Source organism: Rhinolophus sinicus, linkage group LG05 (genome assembly GCF_036562045.2).
Source record: "Rhinolophus sinicus isolate RSC01 linkage group LG05, ASM3656204v1, whole genome shotgun sequence".
Taxonomy (NCBI): Eukaryota; Metazoa; Chordata; class Mammalia; order Chiroptera; family Rhinolophidae; genus Rhinolophus; species Rhinolophus sinicus.
In genome coordinates, this window is record NC_133755.1 from 114,476,941 (window position 1) to 114,493,181 (window position 16,241).

Sequence of the window (16,241 nt, forward strand, 5' to 3'; positions counted from 1 at the left end):
TGCTATGTGAAATGAAATAGTTGGACATTTCCTCTTGGCCACTAGAGCCTATGCAAACCATCTCCCATGTTCCCTTTTGGTCCCTGGTCTGTATGTCAGCCTCTGTAAGTGTGAAAAGTTGCAAACTTCAGTCACTTCCAGTTTAGCCAAGTTTCTCCCATTCTGTCTAGTTTGGTCTTCCCCAGGCGAAACTTTCTCAAATAGCCCTCTATTTCTGTGCTACAGAAAATCTATCTACAAGAGAGGCAATGGAGAAAGACTGGCTAAAGAGCAGGTATCATCTGCTGAGAGCCAAAAAGTGTCAGGTATTTTGATAAGTGCTTTACATAGTCTCTAGTCTTTGCAACAAACAAGTAGGCTGCTTTGGAGAAGGAGAACCACACAGCCACAGCACGCTCTATTTGCAATTCAAATCGACAACTTTTGATTCCAAGAGCTATTTTTCTGTGGACTTCTCTGGTGTTCAGATTAATAAGTCTCCTCCTCTTATATCTCCCCGAAGTCTGCTTCTAATCCAATTCCTCCCTTTCCTTTTTCTGTATTTCAAGAACCATATGGTACCTTGAAATCTTACTACCTAGACCAAGGGTGTCAAAACTGCGGCCCACGGGCCAACTGCAGTCCGCAATCCATTGTTAATTGGCTCAGAGCAAATTCCAAAAATATATTTAGTTTACTTAAATAAACCAGGTGAGGCAATACGTACTTCACCTCGAGTGAGTGGCCTGGCTGTTTGTGTATGTTACCGCATATGGCCCTTGGTAAAAAACGTTGAAAAAGGTTTGGACACCCCTGCCTAGACCAAAGACTAAACATTACCTCTAAGAATGCTGATCTGGAAAATTCTTGTGACAGTGATCCTGATTTATCCTCTTTGCAGAATTGTGAGAGCATGGTCTGTCTAATTCCTTTTAAATTCTTCCTCAGATATAAACTACATCCCCCAAATCATGGCTGTACATGTCAGTCCACCACTGAATCTTTTATCATCAATTACTCTCTCTGGAAGGCTCACACTCCTAAATGTAACCCAGAATCCAATTAACCGATCTTTCCATAATAATAGAATTACTACCCAAAGCTTTTTAGAACACAAAAAGGACTTTTATTTTATTATTACCTAAATTTAATTTCCAAATACACATTTGTTGAAAGGTGGAATACCAAAGGCAATTTTCAGTCATAACAACTCCATGGAACACATAATCTGAGATTTTACTGCTTGAGTGAATTATAGTCCTCTTAGGGTTTCCTGGTTAAAGAAGATAAAACTAAGATAATAGAGAGAAAAAGTGAAGAACATTGTTCTGTAGGAAACTTGTTGAACTCAGTAACAATTCATTCATGGGTGCAGTGTCCATTCTTAAAAAGGAAACTCTAGAATTCCTAGAAACACAAGACAATATTGGTATTTTGGGATGAGTATACATTCATATATTTGTGTGAAAATTTGTGCAATTAAGCAATATGGAAAATGTCATTTGTTACCACAGCCAATGAAAATGTGTTTTCATTTCTTTGTAAGTGAAACATTTCCATTTCCCATTTTATGGTCTGCAGAAAAGCCATATGTCTAGTTTATGAAACAAACTATGCTATAGACAGCAGTAACTGAAAAGGAGCTTAACATTCTTAACTGCATACCCCTGGGTGAATAATACACTTTGCATAACAATGTGCAATGCTGGATGGTGATTCTAGATCTCTTATAAATACAAGTGTTTGCAAGCTTCTACTTCACATAATATGCCCCAAATCCAGTCAGTTCAGCCAAATAGTCAAGCAAAAATTTAGGCAGGTAACCTACAAAAAAAGGTAAACATTCCCTTAGACTAAATTGACCATACTTTGTTAATATAAGGACACAATCATTGTAAGTGCCAAATAAAGAAATCATTTGTAAGTGACTGTTTCAATTAATTTTTTCCTTCTCAGATGCCTAGAAGTTAACTTAATTGCTTCTTAGGCCCAAAGAAAACACACCTGCATAAACAAACAAAAAAACATAATAACATAAATACTGTGCTTTATGCACATTCTTATCAGTAGTAAACTAGATTTCTCCATAGGCGAAATGACACAAACTCACATACACAAACTTGGGGATACAGCAGAAATACAGGATTATTTAATTTCTAAAATTTTATCTTACTCCAGTGACTGGTGTAAATGTTGATCGAAATTCCCTTTTTTACTTAGTTTATGTGTGAACCTTTGAATAGTATATTATCAAGAGTCATTACTCTAGAGTGAAGGTCTGCACAGTAGGCAGTGTTCTTTAGCTCAATGCATCTATTGTATAACAGTCTGGACTGGGGAGCTTCAAGTTGGAGTGAATTCATTTTATAAAGACAAACTTGCTTCTGCAGACAAAAGGTATCACCTGCAGAAAGCTCTCTGAAGAAGGGAGTGTGAATCTTCTTTGGCATATTTAATGTTTCACATATACATTTTTTTTGTGTGTTTAGAGGATCATTCAGGGCTGCTCCTTTTTATTTATATAATGCACTTTTCATCTTTTAGTGTGTAATCTTGCCCTGTGTTGTGGAGTCCTCAGAGTGAATCTGAGAAACAAGTAAGTATTGTTGCAATTTGAAAAGACAGATAAATTTCAAGTATTACTGCTATTATACTCATTGGGGTATCAGATCAGGGGCAAATTTCCGAGGTTCAAAAGTTTGTCAGTTTACTGATTACCTAGTAAGTCTGAGGTTTGGTTCTGTGAGTTACGAAGAAAGCAGACTTAATTTTAGCTTCTCTAAGCTTTTCTAAAGTCCTTGCATGTAGTTTTCTAACAAGCTTCGTTCCTACCCAAACTTCAATAGAAAGTGAAAAGAAACAAGTTTTGTTTTTCTTTAATAGATTTTAGGGTTCTTACTGCATTTTGAAGATTCTTGGAGAAAGGATCTAGCTCTCTTAGTTACTTTATATGTTAGCACACAAAGGAATTACAAATGGGAAGGAGAGTGCAAATGGCTATCAGAAAAAAGTCTCATGCATTTAAAATTTTTTACAAGTCAAAGTATACATCCTCCTATTGCCCCTGATTCCTTAATTGTATAAGAACCATTCCTATTCATCAATCTCCTTTATATCAGCCTCTGTAAGTGGCTGAATGAATTGTATAAAGACTAAATTCTTTATTGAATTGTATAAAGAATAAAGATACTTCCCTTGCTAAGGAGCAGTATGTACTTAATATCATCCATTTAATCGATTGCATTAATAAGAAATAGGGCAGCAGCTTGGGCTGAGTCACCCATTATACCCTCCATTTATGGGGATTTAAATGTGTAAAATGACAGGTACATGAAATTAGGAGGAAAAATAAAGCAATCTACAGACTTTGGCACTAGCACACATAATGCTTTGTTTGAGTTGTTAGAAGTGTGGTTTGACAGTCACTAAATAGGAATTAAAAAAATACAAATCTGCAGAAAACAAACAATCATAGATGTTGGTTCTCATCTTAACACTTCCCATCTCCCATTCCCACCCACCAACCCCATATAGTTTCAATTATACTAAAAATAGATTATCTTAACATCAGAATTTTGCTGTTAACTCTTCAAGGTTTCTCTGTGCCATCCAAGCCACTCATTGGGTTTGAAGCACCAAATCCACAAGTTTCTCCAACCAAGTTTAAATAAACAAAAACTGAAGACTGAAGGATGCCAAAGTAACTGTTCTCAAATGAAGCTGTAACACAAAGTTCTCCCCAAAACACAGGGTATTAAATGTCTAGTTCAAGGACTGCCAGGCTGCATGTATCTGTCTCAGGCATTCTTCAGACAACAACTACATGTACCACTGGTTCTAGAGGGCGTCATCCATGACACCAAAGCAGGGCAGGGATCACCTTTCCATCATGGATTTTTAAAAAGTTGCAAACCCCCCTTGTGATTGGCTGCCGCAGGGTCAGTTGCTGAACCTGGGGTTTGAGGGGAGCAAACGAGCCTCCTCCTCAGCAGGGAAGCTCTATCTTTATTTTGAACAGTTCTCCTTTCAGGGCGCGCGCGCGCTCTCTCTCAGGGCTGTCCTGGCTTCTCAGGATCCATTGCCCTTGCCCAGAAGAGAGCGCCTCACTCCGACCCAGTAACAGTGAAAGAAGAGTCGACCTACCTGTGGAACCAGACACAACATGGTCCCCAAAGGCCGCTTAGGCGACCCCACTGCAATTGACAAGTCAACTTGTGCACTTAAAGCGTATCAGTTTATGGAACGCTTGTTTGAAGTCGTCATTGGACATGGTATAGATAATGGGGTTGATGAGGGAGTTGAGATAGCCCAGCCACGTGAAGAAGTCAAAGATGGCCAGGTGGAACCAGCAGGCATCCTTGCAGATAGGCATCACCAGGGAGATGATGAAGAAGGGCAGCCAACACACAATAAAGGCTCCCAAAATGATCCCCAGCGTCTTAGTGGCTTTGCGCTCTCTAGCGGCCATGAGCTTCTTTTTCTCCAGCAAGGCGTCGGAGACCCGTACTTTGACTTGGTTCGCGTACACCGGAGACCCCGATTCGCTGGGCAGATCGGGAGCTCGCGAGTTAATGGAGGTGACGGAAGACGTGGACCCGGGGGAGTCGGTTATCAACTGGGCTCGGGTCAAACGCTTGCCAGTCTTATTGGGAGTCTGTTTCAAAATCCGGGAGCGGGCTTCTACATAGATGCGGCCGTAGAGGGCGATGAGGAGCAGGGTAGGGAAGTAGAAAGCGCCCACCGTGGAGTAGACGGTGTAGAGGATGTGGTCGGTGTTCACCACACAGCTTTGGCCTGACACGGCTTTGGCCTGACGCCAGAAGAAGGGTGGCAGCGAGATAGAGATGGAGAAAACCCACACCAGCACGATCATGACCGCCGCCCTCTTGGGAGTCCTTTTAGCTGAGTACTCTACGGCATCCGTAATGGCCCAGTAGCGGTCCAGGGCGATGACACACAGGTGCAGAATGGAAGCAGTGCAACAGGTGATGTCCGAAGACAGCCACAAGTCGCAGACCACCTGGCCCAAGGTCCAGCGGCCGGTGACCGCATACATGGAGCTGATGGGCATCACCAGGATGGATACGAGAAGGTCGGTGACTGCCAGGGAGGCGATCAGGTAGTTGGCCGGGGTGTGTAGCTTCCGCGTCCGGTACACCGTAGCGATCACAAACGCGTTGGAGAGCGTGGTGGCCAAGGTGATGAGCGCCAGCAGCACGACCAGTAGTACTTTCCAGGGCAAGGCGATGAATTCCTGGTAAATGTAGCCCTCGGCGCTGCAGTTGTGGGAGGGAGCATTAGAGAGGTTAGCTTGAGAAACCCCAGTCTGGGAGCCCGCAGACGTCGGCGGGACGCACGGAGCGCTGGTTTCCTCCATGTCTTTTCTCGTCCCAGTTCCGGAGCGCAGCTCTCGGGCATGGAACGGGCAAGGGAGAGGACGGAATGACCGCGAAAGAGACCACAGTCTTGTCCCCTGGTTGGTTGCCAGTTAGTTCCGCGGGTTCCTCATTACTCCTCTACCCCGGTTCCCAGCTGTAACTAGAGGTCAAGGGCGCGGCAGCCAAGGCAGGCGAGCGCGTCACCTTCACTTCCAGTGCGCTTTGCGCTGCTGCCGGGTCTCTGGCTGCTCCTCTCCACTCCGGGTCTTGCTAAGCACTGGCCCACCGAGCCCCACTCGGCTCCAGCTTCCACCCGGGCGTCTAGTAGAGGGTGATGTATTGCTTGAGAAGGGAGCATTAGCCAGGTGTGGTCTCTTACCCCAATTGCTCGGGACTGAGCGTCTCCTAACCCAGACGCTCCTAGATCTGCAGAGTCGGCCCGCAGGAGTTTTCTAGCTGTTGAGACCAAAGCGTGCAGGCCAGCGTGGAGTCCTGGTCTTGCATTCCCGCCCCCCACCCCTCCCCAGGCTGTGGCAGTTTCCTGCCGCGACTGCGGCCGCCAGAGTTGGGTGGGGTGAAGTCTGGGAGCCGCGCTGTGCCGCGCCTCTCGCTGGAGCTCTGCCCTTGCTTCTTTTCACGCGCTGGCTACTCGGGCGAGCTGTCCCGCGGAGACGGGGCCGCACGAGGGGGAACTCCGGGGCTAGGGCTGCGGCTATTCGTACCGCTTTGCGGCCGCGGACACCTCGGACTCACGGGCACCGCTCGGAGTCAAGCAGCTGAGCGCACTGGTGTGGGGTACCTAGCGCGGCACGCAGGGAAGGGGTAGGTTTCTGCGGAAGCCCAAGGGAAGCGGCGTGCGCCAGCCTGGGAGGAGCATGTGAGCCGCGGATCGGATGGGCTCCTTTTATAGAGTACAGGTCCGGTCCGCCCAAGGCGTGCAACTCTTGCAGTGCGGCGCGGCGCGGCGAGTGAGGATGCCGGCTCCCCATCACCTTCCCCCTCGTCTTACTCCCTCCCTCTTTTCCTCCCGCCTGGTTCCCTCCTTGGCCAAGAAGCTCCCGCCGGGTCCTACCGCCCCCTCTTTCCACTTCCCACCCCCTGGATCCCCTTCCGATCCTGACACCCAGGTGCCGCAGTTTTGGCGGAGAATGGGGATGAGGGCGTCCTGTCCTTGCCTCTGTCGGATTCGGAGCTTGCTGCGCTCCGGTCCAGTTCGACCCACGCTCTCAGCTGGGGGCACAGGCACAATCCCTGCGTCCCCCAAACCCCGACAGACCAGTGCTAGGTGGAGCCAGCCCTACCTCACAGCTCTGGAATTTTATCCAGCCCTCTGGCCACACCCAGGTTAAAAGGAGGCGCCAGTCATATTGCCTTAGAAGAAAAAGGCCAACAGTACATTTCATACTTCGGGCATCAAGTCATACTTAACTCTTGGTACAATACCAACTAATTTTTCATATATCTGGTTTTAGAAATATGTGCTTTTCTTTCAATCCCTCCCCTTTAACTGTTAGTCAACAAGAAAAACAAAAGCTGTCTGCAGAAATGCAAAAGTATCACAAGCAGAGGCTCACTGTTGTGAAATTAAACCTTTCTCTCCGCCCTCCTGCTCCAGCCTCAGCCACTCAACAGTTCACTACCTTTGGAAAATAGTTCGCAGTGAGCACTTGACTTCCACAACCTGCTTAGAAAAAAGGTCATTAGGATTGAAGAAAAAAACAAAACAAAACAGCAACAATAAAATCAACGGCTCTGGGGCTCTGGGGCCATGGCCACCAGCTTCTCCTTCGCCTTCAAGGACTACTTCCGGGATCCACAATATGCGGCACCAAGCAATGCCAACCAGTGGGTCCCATGAGCCCCCTAGCAGATCCTCTTTGTTCAGATCCTCCTCCAACCTTGACAGATGTAAGGTAGAAGTACAAATCAGAGAAAGTTTAAAGAAAAAGTGCAATGTATTTTCAGTCCGGAAAGCTAAGCGATCCCAACTATGAGTTACCAGGGTCTACCTCAGTGTTGGGCAGGTAGAATGCGTCCAATAAACAACAACAACGACAACAAAACCAACCCCACTACATTGTTATTGATTTCATCGGGTTAAGTGTAAGCATATTTTAAAGAGTATCATTCTGTCTAGAGCTGGAGATTATCTGGCACATCCATTCAGTTTTAAAAGAATAATTGAGATCCTTTGAAAGAAGAGCTTTTTACCCAAGCTGACACAACCCTAACCCAATTTACTTTAATTCCCCATTTCTAAGCCAGGCAGGCAGGCCAAAATAGAGTGCCTAGTCTGTGCCGGGAATTCTGGGCATCAGGTGTATAATGGCCAATGGGGTAGAGACCCAGCCCCGATTTTCAAAGAGTTTGCATTCTAGAAGAGGCAGAAAGACAATAATCATATGAACAAGTAAAAAAGTAACATGCTTTCATGTACTGTTAATTGTTATAAAGAAAATAAAACACATTCATGCATTATGAGTGAGGGTACTCTTTGAACTAGGTGGCAGCTCTCCAAAGACATCCTCTGGATGCATCTGGGCTGCCTGTAGTCACGCTGAGGAAAAAGGCACCAACGGCTCTTCCCTCTGATTCCTAGCATCCAGCTCTGCTCAGGTAATATAAAACCTCACTGCACAACATTTTAAGGGGTCCTGCCCATCCTTCCATTCCAGCCACCCACATCAGTTGTCCACCTAGACTGCAACTTTCTCTTAGAAACCACAGCAGAGAGAAGCAAAGCAGGCGAACCTAAACCACTAGGTGGGGGCGTTGGCCAGGATGGAGCAAAAAGTGTGTGTGTGTGTGTGTGTGTGTGTGTGTGTGTGTGTGTGTGTGTGTGTGTTTGCAGTGAGGGTGTGCCAGAAAACAATTTTCCTGCTATTTTAGGGGAGCAGGCAAGATTCCAAAGAATGGTTGAAGGGACGCTAGGCAGAGGAAGGCAGAGTGGAATGTTACAAGCTGCAGGCAGCCTTTTAGTTTTCAATTTCTGTTCCAGGAGCATGCAAAGGAGAAAACTACTTGCTCCTTCTAGGATTTGGCTTCAGCGATGGGGAAACCTGTGGCTTTCTCCAGCCACGTTATTACTGCTTTACAGAGTGGAATCTGCAAAATCTAGGTGGAGTTTGATCCTCCACCCTCTGACCCCCGACTTCGGTTAAGACTTCCTTGAACACACCCAACCATCAACCGACAGGATTTTGACAGTTTAGAGAACCACTTTTCATTAATTTGTTACCGCATTTCACTCACTCCTTTTGCACATTAAAGGTATATAAAATGTAGGTATTTTCACATGGGTGCGTGCGTGTGAAACAGTCAAGAGAGCAGGAAATCTTTAAAGTTGTCCCTGCCTGGGTTGGCCCTGCAGAAGACCCGCCCCTAGGCGCGGTCCCCAGCTGCGCTAGAAGGAACCTCCGCTAAAGTTTTTTGGGAAATTTAGCCCAGAGAGACAGCCGTAGGGGAAAGAACGGAACAGGGATCGAGATGGGGCATCAGGGCACAGCAAAAGTTAGCTGGAAGCAAATAAGCTCCTGTTTAACTACCGCACACAATACTGCGCATTAATGTGCGCCCCTCATCAGCTTCACCCGGGTGGATTTTTAGCAAAAGCTGAGGAGGGGGAGGATAACGCTAGAACCCCAGCGAAGCTTAGATCAGACGCGAAGACTGACCCCGTGGTGAGCTGCACAGGGACCCGAGGAGCGTCGCGCCGCAGAGACCTCGCCAACGCTAGAAAGATACTCAGGCTGCTGATGCAGTGAAATGCGAGCAGGCACAGACTTCGAAATTTGTAGCTCGGCGCTAACTAGACCCAGCGCTGTGGACTCCTCCTTCACCTCTAGGAAACCACAATAGACACCTCACAGAACCTGGTGCAACCGAACTCTGCCTTGGCTGGAAGCCAGCCAGCCCTCTGGTCTGGGCCACTCACTCGAGTCGTGCTTGCAGCATCCCTGGAGTCTTCCCTGCACTTCCCAGAAAGTGCCTCTTAAGACAGGTCTAGGCACAGGAGAAAGAAAGAACCTGCGAATTTATCATTGCCTTGCTGAAATAAAATAGCGGGACCCCTCACGCTCTAGTGGATTTGCCCCTCTAATAAAGGGAAATGCAATCTCACACCCTCTATCCCCACCACTTGAAAAATTTGCAAGCAGTCCCTCACCACAAAATGTGGGGACCTGACAGCTATAGCTACTTTTTATTGCAAGTCCTGCTTCCACAATCTATGGCCACTGTTTATGTTTTTTGCTTGGTTGTTTGTTTTTGTTTTTTAGCTCCCACCCAGGAAATGGGCAGACCTTGAGCTCTGTACATCCTCATATGTAGGTTTAGCCCTTTGCTAAGTTCCTCTTATATTTCCTCCAGTAACTATTCTTTAAAAGCTTATCGATAATAATGAAAGTAGTCTTACTTTTATCTTGCTTGATGAAACTGTGGAAATGTTCTGATAAAATAACATTTGCATATGTACATACGGATGTATACATACAATTTTTGCAGACAACTTCCAGAGGTTACAGACGCTGTGAGGCTCAGGTTCCTCTTGATATTCATTGACCCCATACTGGGCCTTTGACTTGGTATCTGTGTTATGGTACTTACCCTGTTTCCCCGAAAATAAGACCTAGCCAGACAAGCAGCTCTAATGCGTCTTTTGGAGCAAAAATTAATATAAGACCTGGTATAATATAATATAATATTATAGACTGGGTCTGATATTAAAGTAAAATAAGACTGGTCCTTATATTAATTTTTGCTCCAAAAGACACAATAGAGCTGATTGTCCCGCTAGGTCTTATTTTTGGGAAAACACGGTAGTAAAAGAGCTAGTTCCCAACTTAGGTCTCAATCACATATTTCCTGGCTGAAGACCTAGGTTTTAGAAGAAAATTTCTAACCTAAAACAAAGTTATAAGCACAGGTTACACAGGGGAGATGGGTGTTGATTTTTTTCTTCTTGGAAAAACAATGGGATGTCACAATAATAAGAAATTTTTGGATGGAAAAACAATGCCAATAAATCCACCAAACTTAGAAACAACTTGCTACTTTAAGTTGGCAGCATCATTAGGCAGCTCTGTTCAAGATGAAGTCTCTCTGGAAAAATCAATTCAAAGAATATAATAGTGAAGTTGTCCACTGGCCTAAGGAAAGAAGCAATAGAAATTGGGTTTTGCCTGATGTTCAACTAAGAAAAATTGCATTGTTCTGTGTGATTAGTCCCAGTCTTGCAAAAAAAAAAAACAAAAACAAAAACAAAAAAAAAGCCAAGCTGTTTTATTGTTTCTTCACCTTTAATTAATGAATAACAATCATTATCGTTTATAGACCACTATGTACTAAGCCTTATGCTATACATTCCACATGCATTTGCTCATTTAATTCTTATAACAACTCTAGGAATTATTATCATCCTCGCTTTCTGGATGAGGAATTTGAAATTTAGAGAATTCAAGTAACTGCCAATGTTAGACAGCTGGTAGGTTATAGAACTGGTTTTCAAATCCAAATCTCTCTAATTTCAAGGACCAACTCTTTACCAATGATTTACACTGAGTCAGCCACATAGCTGAGCATTGGCAGCCCTTTTAAAAATCCTGTCTGTGGCTTTATTTCTTCTCACCTGTGAGGTAATATCACTGCTCATAGCTATTTAATTCTCTAAAATAATCTTTGTTATGTACCAATAAATTAAAGATTTAAAAAAATTGTATAGATGTAACATGTTAAATACAGTGACATTACCTATTCTCCATTTTTTGCCATGTTACTTAGAATATAAGTTAGAAAAATAACCTAAAAAAAAAAATGGAATTGCTTTTCTCCTGCCCCCCATGTGTTGAATATAATTGAACCCCCCTTTGTCCCCCATGGTCAGTAACTGACCAAAGAAAAAGAGGCCTATTCCTGGTGAGAAAATTATTCAAATAAAGTTCTTTAAAGGAAATATTAACCAGAAATCAACAGTTTGACAAGTTCACTTACTAAGAATTTGCTAAAACCAGGAACATAAAAAAAAAAAATCTAAATTTCAACACACTAACACTTTTGTACTTTATGCATGACAGAGCTCTTTTTAGCCAGATTCAGATCTTACTTTTTACTTTGTGTATATTCTTAATGTGTTTGGCTATGAGATTTCCAAGACCCCTGAACATTAGAAGATGTACATTAGAAATGGATGAGAAACTATGTTAGGTAAGCATGTGTGCAGCAAGATGTCACAACAGTTCATTATTGCAAAATAGGGAAATCCATGGTAAATTTTAAAAAATAAAAACCTAAAATAATGATAATACCAACATTATTATTTGTGTCAATACATGTAATAGTATGAAGTATAGTGTTACTTAAGACTTTTATTGCAAATAATGGAAAAACAATTTCACCTAAAAGCAAAAGAGAGAATTTATTTCAAGGAGACTGGGGCTCCTCAAAACCAAAAGAGGTATTGAACCCGTTGGACAAAGAGATATAGCTGGATATAAGGAACAACCAGCATTCTGGAATACAACCAGAACTCCTTTTTCTGTTGGTCGCTTGTTTTATCAGTTGGCTTATTTTATCTATTTCACTATAGATAGGTTTTTATCACAACAGGTGAAAACACAGCATCAACACCCTTAGTGATTACATCGTTCAGCTTCAATCATGTTTCAGAAAGTAATCTACATCTGTTCCAAGTTCAGAAATTCTGTGAAATGGGTTCTGCTCCAGAGTAAAATGCAGGAGACCAGGACAGATTAATGTTTCAAAAGTGAAGAATCAGACAAATTAAAATGCCAGAGAAGGAAAACCAGCTGATGACTGCTATTTGTTTTATTTCCTTGAGGCATTTGCTGATTCTGGGCACAAATTGTGGATTAGACTTGATTCAGCAGAGGGATTTGACTGGGAAAAGAGAAACAAGCAAAGCTTTTGATAGTCATTGGGACCAATGGGAAAGTTTTGAATCTAGAGGAACCTCAAATGCATGGTCAGTTTTCCCTGTGGACATTTTCTATGTGTTGCAGCAAAATAAAAGACCATGGGAGTGCGTAGGAAAATTCTCACAGGCAAATTGAAATCCCCCAGTTTTGGAGTGCTTAGAAGAAAAAGTCCGTCTAGAAAGAAGGGGCCCAGAGATCTTCTAGGACCTCAATCAAAAAGACAGGATGTCAAGATCCTAAGAATAAGAAAAATCACAGACTGAATTTAACTACAAATCAGCTCAATGTCTGATTGGTTAATATAGTCAGCTCTGCATGCATTCTGTCTAATTTAGGAAAGGCTGAATAATGTCTGGGTAAAATAATATCATCTGGAGCTTCTAGAGTCTATTTATATACAATAAAAAGGATACATATATAGTTGCAATGAAAAATATGACCAATAATAACTAAAAAAAAACTAGACAAAAGAAGTAAATCCATTAATGATCCAGATATCAGAGTTAGCAGAAAAGGACTTTAAAATAACTATGATTAATATGTTAAGAAAAATAAGGAAGAAATGGACAAAACTGATAAAAAGATAATTTCAACAGTAGATGGGAATCTTTAAAAACGGAGTCAAATAGGAACTTTAGAAATAAACATACAGTATTTAATATTAAGTATCTACTGGATGGGTGTAACATCACACTAGAAACAGCAGAAAACAGAATTACTAAGCTTACAAAGTCAAAACAAAATGTCTAAACTGAAACACAGAGAGAAGAAAAGCAGAAACAAAAGACCTGGAATGTAAGAGTTGGAACTAGGTCGAATAATCTAAACTAAGTGCACAGAAAGAGAGGAACAAGAGTGGAAAGAAAAAAAAAAAAATTCAAGAGCTAATTTCCAAGAATTTCTAGAAATAAATATTTTAGATGAATACATCCAACAAAGACAGCATTGAACAAGCTCAAAGAACTCCAGCCAGCATAAATACAAAGAAAGCCACACTCAAGCACATACTGGTCAAACTGATAAAAACCAATGATGAAGAAAAAAATTCATAAAACTGCCAGAGGAAAAGACATATTACCTTCAAAGAATCACAGTAAGGCTGAGATTGACTTGTGAACAGAAAGTATACAAGGCAGGAGATAATGTAATGACACCTTATATAATATGTAAAAGTATTTTTAAAATGTCAACCTAGAATTTCATACCTAGAGTTATTATCCTCTAAAAATTGAGGTAAAGAGCACATGCTTTCATCCAAACAAAAGGTGAAAATGTTTGTTGACAGAAGAAAGAGACTACAGGAAATAATAAAGGAAGTTCTTCAGGCTGAGTGAAAATGACACCAAATAGAAGCACTGATTGAAAGAAATAATGAAGAGCATAGGGGAGTGTAAATATATGAGAAAATATAAAAGACTATTAACTATTTAAAATGACGATAAAATAGTGTCTTATAGGATTTATAACATATGTAAAAATATATGACTACAATAACATGAACGGCTGCTACCCAAAAAGAAGAGGGATAGACAAAGTGAAATGCAGTAAAAGTTTTGCATTATTCAAGATGCGATAAAGGCATTTAAGCTATATCCTAAAAAGTCAAGGGTGCATATTACCCTAAAAAAAATCAAGGATGCATATTGTAAAATATCTAAGGTAGTAATGAAAAATTAGTACAAGGAATGTATACAGAATAATGCAAAGAGCTTATTATACATAAAAGCTAGAAAAGAAGAAACAATGAAAGATAGGGTAAAAAGAAAACAAATAGCATGACAGTACACTTAAACCCAAATGTGTTAGTAATTTTAATAAATTTAAATAGAATCAGCACCCCGATTAAAAATTTTAAACTTATGAAAGATTTAAAAAACTAGATCTAACTATATACTTTTATATAATACACACTTTTTTTTAAAACAAATATTTAAAGGCTAAGTGATAGCAAACTAATGTGGTATATAAACAGTAACCATAAGAAATGTTGTGTGGCTATTTAATATTTAAAAAGTAGTTTTTAATATATGAAGCATCAGTCCAACAGAAAAACATAAGAATCTTAATGCCATAGCCTCAAACTATATAAAACAAAGTTTGACGATACTAAAATAAGTGTTAGATAAAGCAACAATCAAATTTAGAGATTTTAATACACTTATCTCAGTAGCTGATAAAATGAACAGCTGTTAAAATGATAAAACAAGCAGAAAAAAATTAGTGAGCATATGAAATATTTGGAGAATATACTTAATCAAATAAATGACACAGACAACATTCCATTCCAATAACTGCAAAATATATGTTCTCTTCAAGGCACATGTAACACTTACAAATATGGACTATATGTCAGACGCAAAACAGGTCTCAAATGATAGAAACAGATCCTTCATCAAAGAAGATAAATAGTTGACATATAAGCATATAAAACAATGTCAATGTCATTAACCATCAGGGAAATACAAATTGAATCACACTGAGATACCACTACACACTTACTAGAATGTCTAACAAAAATACTGGCACTATCAAGTGCTGATAAAGATGCACAGCAACTGAACTCTTGTTAGTGAAAATGCAAAATGGCACAGCCACTTTGGAAAAAAACAGTTTTGCAGATTTATTATAAAATCGAATGTATACCTACGATTTAGCAATTCCATTCCAAGTTATTTACCCAAGAGAAATGAAACATATGTGCACAGAAAAACCTGTACATGAATGCCTATAGCAGGTCTATTTGTAATTGCTAAAATTTAGAAAAAAACATAGATGGCTTCTAACTAATGAATGAATAAACAAACTATAGTACATACATACAATGGAATACTATTCAGCAATAAGAAGGAATCAACTACTGATTCATGAAACAACATGGATGAATTTTAAATGCATTTTGTTATGTTCAAAATAAAATTCAACCAAGTAAATGTGAAGATCTGATTGACTTTTTCAAGTGATTCATACCATATAGCAACTACCGGGTGCTCTGAGTGCTTGTCCAAAATGGAAGGTTTGTATGGGAAGAAAGGTGGGACAAAAGAACTATTAACAAAAGAAAAGAAAGGATTAGTTTTAGACCAAGAAAGGTTTTGGGGGGAAGGGAATGGCAAGGGTTTTTATCATCCAGATTGCCTCTTCTTTCTATGGGAGATAGAGAGGGTCCACATGACAGATTACCTCATTGGTGTTGACCAGAATATTCCAGACTGGTTGGTTAAGATTATATTTCTGGGAAAGGCTGCAACAACAATTAGGTCATGTATTAAATCTAATTTAAGTATCATGGGCTTCAGTACAAGTGATACAACTTTGGGGCCTGTGACTTTTCTCTTTAACAGTTTGTGAAAGATGGCAGACCCAAAAGGCTACATACATATCATAAGGTTCCATTTATATGACAGGAGGGAAAAATCAAGACTATAGGGAGGAAAGCAGTTGCCAGTAGTTAGCAATCCTAGCCCTCAGCCCAATATACCAGGAGAAGAGTACTTACTTCAATAGTATTCTTCCCACACAATCCATAACCGCTGTCTAAACATGGGAAAACACAACACAAACCCAATTGACAAACAAAACATTCTACAAAATATCTGAGTAGTATTCTTCAAAATATCAGAGTTATCAATGATAAGGAGAGACTGAGGAACTGTCATAAAGTGTAGGAGATCAAGGAGACATACCTAAATAAAATATGAGACCTAGGATTGCATTCAGAAAAAGGAAAAAAAAATGTTAATGGGGGTGTAAAAATGATATTACACCAATGTGAATTGCTGTTTTGATAAATAGTCCCATGGTTATATTAGATGTTAAAGTAAGGGTAAGCTGGGGGAGGGAATATCGGAATTCCATGTACCATTTTTGCAACTTTTCTGTAATTCTGAAATTATTTCAAAATATGTTTTAAACTTTTTACCTATGAGAGGGCTGAAGGATTTAGGATAAGGGG

The 16,241-nt window shown here is 41.0% G+C and overlaps 1 protein-coding gene across 1 annotated transcript; it reads right to left on the reverse strand.

Moving 5' to 3' along the window:
* Positions 1–1,089: 1,089 nt before the first annotated feature.
* Positions 1,090–6,352, reverse strand: HTR1B (5-hydroxytryptamine receptor 1B). The gene has a single exon (XM_074333219.1). The coding sequence runs from the start codon at positions 5,354–5,356 to the stop codon at positions 4,187–4,189; it is 1,170 nt and encodes a 389-aa protein (XP_074189320.1). The 5' UTR covers positions 5,357–6,352; the 3' UTR covers positions 1,090–4,186.
* Between the last annotated feature and the right edge of the window lie 9,889 nt (positions 6,353–16,241).